This window comes from Homarus americanus, unplaced genomic scaffold, assembly GCF_018991925.1.
Source record: "Homarus americanus isolate GMGI-L3 unplaced genomic scaffold, GMGI_Hamer_2.0 scaffold20516, whole genome shotgun sequence".
In the NCBI taxonomy this organism is placed as follows: domain Eukaryota; kingdom Metazoa; phylum Arthropoda; class Malacostraca; order Decapoda; family Nephropidae; genus Homarus; species Homarus americanus.
The window spans coordinates 2,250-9,910 of NW_024722244.1; the positions used below are offsets into that span (position 1 = coordinate 2,250).

Here is a 7,661-nt window from a genome sequence, read left to right on the forward strand (position 1 = left end):
GTTCATGGTAGTTTCTATACTAAATAAGTTTTTACTTTATGTTCATTATTTTGTCAATCGGTTGAGTCATTTATTTGATCAGATTTAACTTGTATTTGTTTATTTTTGTACATACTGATATATTTATTTTATTGTTTATTTGTTAATATATTCTGTTATTAAAACTACTGCATGTATTTCAATATACCCCATAGTAATGAGGTGATAATTTGGTGGGATCTATTCCTGGACCTATACTACAAAGTGTAATTTGTGAATTTGTGATATTGTCACACCCTTAAGAGGCCCAAGGGTCGTAACAAAATTGGCGACCTTGCCAGGATAGATCCCTTTTCACTCGTTATCTATTGAGAATTTTAAATATAGGGAATCTTTATTGTTTAAACATGGCTACGTTTGATGTGGAGGGGTTTGTTGAAAATCCATCCGTAGAAATGTTAAAAGACAGTGTGTTAAGAAAGGATGATGGGATGAAACTTGCCGATACATATGAGATTGAGTATCGACGTAGTCAAAGAAAGTCTGAAATTAAAAATGCAGTATTAACTGAGCTTGTAAATGAAGAGGTGCTACCGAAGGGGGCACTGACTTTGCGTTCATTTGACCCCAGAGAAACTGTAGAGATAAGAAAGTTAGAAATGGAGCATAGAAGGCTAGAACGAGAAAAGGATAAGTTGCATGAGTTGGCTTTGAAGGAAAGAGAAGAAAGGGAAAGAGAGCGTGAAAGACAGCATGAATTAGCGTTAGCACAGGTTAGCAGTAGAAGACCAGACTTACAGGCATTGTCTTTAGTATCTGAGACAAAATTGTTTGATGTGACAAAACATTTGAGACTTGTGCCTGCTTTTGACGAGGAGGATCCACAAGAGTTTTTCATGCAGTTTGAGAAGATTGCAAAGTCTTTTCAGTGGCCTGAAGAGTCGTGCTATGATTCCAAGTGTGTTCACTGGGTCAGCTCGTTCAGCATTTCTGTCTTTGTCAAGTGAAGTTTGTCGTAGTTATAAGTTAGTGAAAGAAGAAATTCTTAAGGCATATGAACTCATTCCTGAAACATATAGAGTGAAATTTAGGACTATGAGAAAGACTGATGCACAGTCGTATATAGAATTTGTTTATTCATTGAGTAAAATGTGTGGATGGTGGATAACGTCTAGCAAGGTAGAAATTTTGAGGAACTTGTTCAGTTGATGATTTTAGAACAGTTCAAAAGAGCCACTCCAAGAGATATACAATTGTACTTAGGAGAGAGAGATATTAGTAATGTTCATAAAGCTGCTGCATTAGCTGATAGCTATGCCCTTACTCACAAAATGCATCATGTTAAATCTCAAAATCATTCAGGTGGAAAGGGTTTTGTAGCCAATGAAAAGGGTGGTAGGCAGGATAGTAGTACTGCTTCTTCTAGTAAAGTAAATTTTCGTGGAAACTCAGGTGAGCTTTCCAAGACCTATGCCAAGACTAAAGCATTTGTTTGTTTTTGCTGTATGAAACCAGGTCATGTGATTGCGAATTGCCCTAAATTGGAAGCAAAGAAGGAAAACCCAGTTTAAGTCCATTACAAGGAAAGCAAATTAATTGTTGTTGATTTTTCCAGGTATATAGGACAAAGGTCAAGGACAAAATTGGGCCCTTAAAGTCAGGGAGAGGGGAAGTGATCGATGACAGTGTGGAAATAAGCAAGCATTGAACAGCTGCTTTTCATCAGTTTTCACAGAAGAAATTCACGAAGAAATTCCAGAAATGGAACTGATATTTTGGGAAATGAAGAAGAGAAATTAAAGAATATCACTATCACAAAAGAGGATGTTCTTAAGAAGATAAATAAATTAAAGAAGACAAATTCCCCAGGGCCAGATGAAATTTTTCCTCGAGTTATGAAAGAGTGTAAGGAACAGATTAGCGTACCCCTCGTAAATTGATTTACAAAATCATTAGACACGGGAGTTGTGCCAGACTTGTGGAAACAGGCAAATGTAGTACCCATATTCAAAGAGGGAGACAGAGCATCAGCGTCAAATTACCGGCCGATTAGTTTTACGTCAGTAGTGGGGAAATTTCTTGAATCAATTATAGCAAAAAGTATTCGATCGCATTTATAGAAAAGCAAATTAATCTACGACTCTCAACATGGGTTTACAAAGGGAAAATCTTGTCTAACAAATCTGCTGACGTTTTTGAGGAAAGTCTTCGAGGTAGTAGATAATAACGATAATTACATAAGAACATAAGAAAATAAGGAGTCTGCAATAGGCCGGTTAGACTGTGCATGGCAGCTCCTGTCGAGAGTTACTACCACTCTCTATCATCCATGAATCTATCTAGCCTCCTTTTAAAACTTTCCAGTGTTCCAGCACTTACTACAAAGTTGCTAAGCTTGTTTCACTCGTCCACCACCCTATTTGTGAACTAGTTCCTTCTATTTCTCCTACCTAAATCCTTATCCAATTTAAATTGCTAAGCCTGAGTCCCATTCTCAAGGTTATAAGAACTTTATCTATATCCTCTTTATTGATTCCTTTCACCCACTTAAATACTTCTATCATATCTCCCCGCACTCTTCGTCTTTCTAGGGAATGCAAGTTAAGTTTCTTTGACCTATCCTGATATGGAAGGTTTCTAAGTCCCGGAATCATTTTTGTCATTCTTCGCTGCACCGACTCTAGTGAATTTATATCCATTCTATAATAGGGGCACCAGAACTGAACTGCATAATCGAGGTGCGGCCTGACTAGCGCAAGATATAGTTGCAATACATCTTCTGCACTTCTGCCATTTACACTTCTAGATATAACCTAATACTAGTTTGCCTTATTTAATATAACCTAATATTTTCAGGGTTGTAGGTCCGGCTATACCCCTGCCGTCTTTCACAAGTCGACTTCTATGTTGATGTTAAAGTTATATTTTATATTGTCAGTATTTACCTCTTCAATATTATACGCTGCAGTTGAAGCACTCATTTGCCATTTTTCAGACCACCCCTGGCAGTTTATTTAGATCCTCCTGTATCCTCTAATTACCTGCCGTCTTGCTTTGGTGTCATCCGCAACTTGTTATGTCATTGCTGATCCTATTTCAAGTTTATGTAGATTGAACAAGAGTGGGCCCTATTGACCAGAAACTCCCATCTGCCAATAGCCTACTCATATTTAAATAATTCATCTTCATGACCCTGCGTTCTATCCGAGCCATTTTATTCAATTTAAAAGATACCATGAGCCTTAATTTTTCTCGGAAGCCTCTGATGCGGTACTCTGTCAAATGCTTTGCTAAAGTCTAAGTAAATAACATCGTAATTTTCGTCATTATCTACTACCTCGAAGACTTTCCTAAAAAACGTTAGCAGATTTGTTAGACAAGATTTTTCCTTTGTAAACCCATGTTGAGAGTCGTAGATTAATTTGCTTTTTTCTAGATGCGATCGGATGCTATTCATAAAATTGATCGCCACTTTACCACCACGCCAAACTGATCGCCGGTAATTTGACGCCGATGCTGTGTTTTTACTGGCGGGTACTAAGCATTGCCTGTTTCGCCAAAAGTTCGCTAAATCTCCGGTGTCACGATTTGTAAATACGCGGCAATCAAGTACCGTTCTACAATTTCAAGCATTCCCCCTTTTCGATAAAGATATTCTTACCTTCTTCGTTTTCCCAAAATATCAGTTCCACCTCTGGAATTTCCTCTCGAATTTCTTCTGTGAAAACTGATAAGAAGTAGTTGTTCAATGCTTTGGTTTTTTCTTCACTGCCATTTATCACTTCTCCCCTCCCTGACTTTAATGTCCCAACTTTGTCCTTGACTTTTGTTCTATATACGATGTTATTTACTTAGACTTTCGCAAAGCGTTTGACAGAGTACCACATCAGAGGCTTCTGAGAAAAGTTAAGGCTCATGGTATCGAGGGGAAAGTTTTAAATTGGATAAAATCATGGCTCACCGATAGAACACAGAGGGTCAGCGTAGATGGTGTTAAATCTGAGTGGGGTTCCCCAGGGGTCAGTACTGGGCCCACTCTTGTTCATAATCTATATAAACGATCTAGTTACTGGGATCAGCAGTGACATAAGCAAGTTTGCGGATGACACCAAAATAGGTCGGCAGAATAATTCAGGGCAGGATGCAAATGCACTACAGGAGGATTTAGATACTGTTAAATCATGAACACTGGTGAACACTGATATTCACCACAATTGACTGAATTAACTGAATGGCTAGGGAACACAGAACATACCTGGAGACAAACGGGAAGCAGTGTCAAGGGACGCTCTACCAGGCCATCTTGAGTTTATATACCCCTGAGTTGCCAGTGATCGTTACTCAGGCAATGACAATAATTACAAACAAACTAACTGTTACTCATTCATAGATGACCCTCAGTTGACAAAGGTCTGGCGAATTACTTGGGTTGATTTACACAGACTAATTCAAGATTGAGCTTCCCAGGAGAAAGTGGAATAAACAACGTATTGACAACTGTGTCCGAAGGCGGGACTTACTGGGAGGGATCGCGAGGGTAAACACGCTCCTTCTAGGGGTCGCTAACTCACTCATGTTTTGCGGGCGTGGAGTTTAATAAAAATCATTAGTTATATAGATCAGCAGTCAACGTGACCATGACATCGTAGCAACGGATTTAAGTTGGATAAGTTTAGGTTTAGGAGGGAGATAGGAAGGAACAGGTTCACAAATAGGGTGGTGGACGAGTGGAACAAGCTTAGCAACTTTGTAGTAAGTGCTGGAACGCTGGAAAGTTTTAAAAGGAGGCTAGATAGATTCATGGATGATAGAGAGTAGTAGTAACTCTCGACAGGAGCTGCCATGCACAGGCCAACCGGCCTATTGCAGACTCCTTATTTTCTTATGTTCTTATAACAAAAGATACACATGTACTACAGTGGAGTTTTCAGACCACTATGCTCTTTTATGAATATGCGTGCTGAGGGGCTGCTGAGATATGGATCTATAGGCTTAAACTAAGGGAAGTGTGACCTTTGACCTCAGCATCTCCTGAGTTGGTGAGGTCATATTACTCATTTTGTTGTGAAGCGTGGTGTATAGAGGGACGTGCACGGGTCTTTGGTAATTATTGGGTCGTTGTGAGCTCGCATTGGGACCATTTCCATATTTTCCGATGTTGATAATAGTGGTGTCTAACGATATAATATGTGATGAGAAATCAATCCAAGTGAATTATTGTCTTGTGCAATTAATATATTTTTTTAGTGCTGTACGGTTGGTGCTGTTGTTTGATATAAGTATCATATTATTACCAGCGCGTCTCTTTAACCTCAATCTCAGAAACACCAGTCCAGGTCACGGTAAATAATATATCAATTTTGTTTGTGCAGATTCGGTATTCTGAGCGGCCCTTCCACTGCATTACCATTAACCCCTGCCCTGCCCTGTCAGACAATGATGTATGTGACGTCTCTACTAGGACTCTTCATAGTATTAGCGTCCTCCGGTGTGCCAAGGCTGCCTCGCCTTCAGGGTAAGTTTACAGGTAATGTCTGTCTTTCCATGATATATGTATATTCGATGTCAATAATTAACTTTAAAAAGAGAGAATTTACGCATGATTCAATAACCGACATTTTGGTAAAACGAAACATATCAATAAATTTTAATCATCTATGAGAAGCTCTATTATACGTATGCAGATAACGCTTGTTACAAAACGAATGAATATATATTCTAACGAACATCACATTGTCAATATCAGACAGACCTTTAATAGCTGCGGTGGAGGATGTGTTGGCCTCAGTCACTGATCCTTACTGCTTCCTTGTATTCATCACGGACGGCAGTACCTGGCCCATCGCTCTTTATAAGGTGCGTTATTTAACCTGGTGCATCTATTTCACTATCTTTCAACGTTTTAAATTTAACCCATTTTAGTGTATATTATTTACAAAAACATCTTTTGAGTCAGATATTTTAGAGTTGATCTATACCTAGGAAGACTAGAGGTCTAAAATTACAGTTACTTTCTTCATATGAAAGCTGTTGGTTATCCGTCCACAAATATTAACTCGCACATCAAAAAAGTTTTTTTTTCTTAATAGGGCATACATCATTACCACGCCCCTTGGGGTGTGGGAGCGTTCGAGGTGGTAGTGGACGGCCAGAACGCTAACGTGACACAGGCGCAACTCTCCTGGGTGGTCGACGAGGCTCGGCGGGTAGGTCATTCTCACATTACTACTGAGGCAGGGAGGTCACTCTCACCTTACTACTGAGGCGGGTAGGTCACTTTATCATAACTTTAACCATGTTAACGTCAACAGCTGCGGCAGGTGTCATGGTGCGTGACGGTGGTGGTGGTGAGCGACGACCCAGCCTTCCTCGTCACCTTCGCTGAGTTATCTGTTAAGGGCCGCCTCCTGGTGTGGTCGTCGAGGCTTCTCATTGTCACCCGCCCTTTTCTCCTAGAGCTGCAAGGTCTCCATAAGTTACTCTCCCTTAATAACGCCATGTTGCTCATCATGGATGAATCTTCAACTTCTCGCCAGTTATTATCAGTGCCAGTATTCTGTTTGTTTACACTGAAACATTTACGGGAATAATGTGGATATTTACCAAATATTGCCAATAATCAAAGAGTTGGAGCAAATAAACATAGCATTGTATATTTCATTGCTTATCTAAAAGCCATTTCAACTACAGGTCTACTGTTTACATTCACTTACCTTTCACAACCCATGAGGCAGAGCCACTGAAGGTTGCCATCTGGACGCCCCACCGAGGCCTCACCCTGACCACCAGCCTCCCGCTCTTCCCTGACAAGTTCTTCATGTGAGTGTTAGAATTGAATTGAATTGAAACAGTTTATTTAGCCAGAAAAATACAGATACAGAGTGGATATTAATAACAATATTAACATGGCTGAGCCAGTTGAGAACCTGAGCTCTCTTTGAGGCACCTGATATATACTATATATTTATCTCAAGGAAGTATTATGTAACATTTAGTATCACCTGGAGTAGTACAATAGCATGGTGGTAATAAGTAGCCTACATCTCATAGTGTTACCACGGTTATCACTTTAATATATATTTATTTTAATTATTTATTATGTGTTTTTAGTTTATTTGATATATATTTATATATATATATATATATATATATATATATATATATATATATATATATATATATATATATATATATATATATATATATATATATATATATATACATACAGTAAATCACTACAGTAAATGCAAGTAAATCACTGTAGGTGCGCGTGATCTAGGTATATGCTGATAACCACAAGGAAGGATAACAAGCATTGCATTGACTGGGATAATGCCTCCTCATTATTACCATGTAATTCAATTGATAGTCGGAACATCATAGAATCTAGTCTTATTAAACATACCGAAGCATTCAACATGAATGAATTTGAGTAACGGCATGTACAAGCTGGACAATTTTGTAATAAGAAGATTTGTGACCAGGTGAGAAGGCCTGGTCACCTGACCATCTGACCTGACCACCAACCGTTGTGTGCTATTTAAAGATTAGTAGGGTCATTACCTAATACCTGACCATTGTGGACCTGGTCTTACCCTCCTCTGTATATATACACCTTGATTTGTATTTCTCTCTCTAGTCTGTACTCACCCCTGAAGATGTGAATTACACGAAAGCGCTTG

The 7,661-nt window shown here is 39.0% G+C and overlaps 1 protein-coding gene across 1 annotated transcript; it reads left to right on the forward strand.

Moving 5' to 3' along the window:
• Positions 1 to 386: 386 nt before the first annotated feature.
• On the forward strand, positions 387 to 6,798 carry LOC121862692 (the record flags this gene model as incomplete). The annotated part of the gene is made up of 6 exons (XM_042361004.1): positions 387 to 937; positions 5,352 to 5,494; positions 5,726 to 5,835; positions 6,069 to 6,185; positions 6,291 to 6,514; positions 6,670 to 6,798. Coding segments are annotated over exons 1-6 (1,274 nt in total), but the record flags the coding sequence as incomplete, so codon positions are not given.
• Between the last annotated feature and the right edge of the window lie 863 nt (positions 6,799 to 7,661).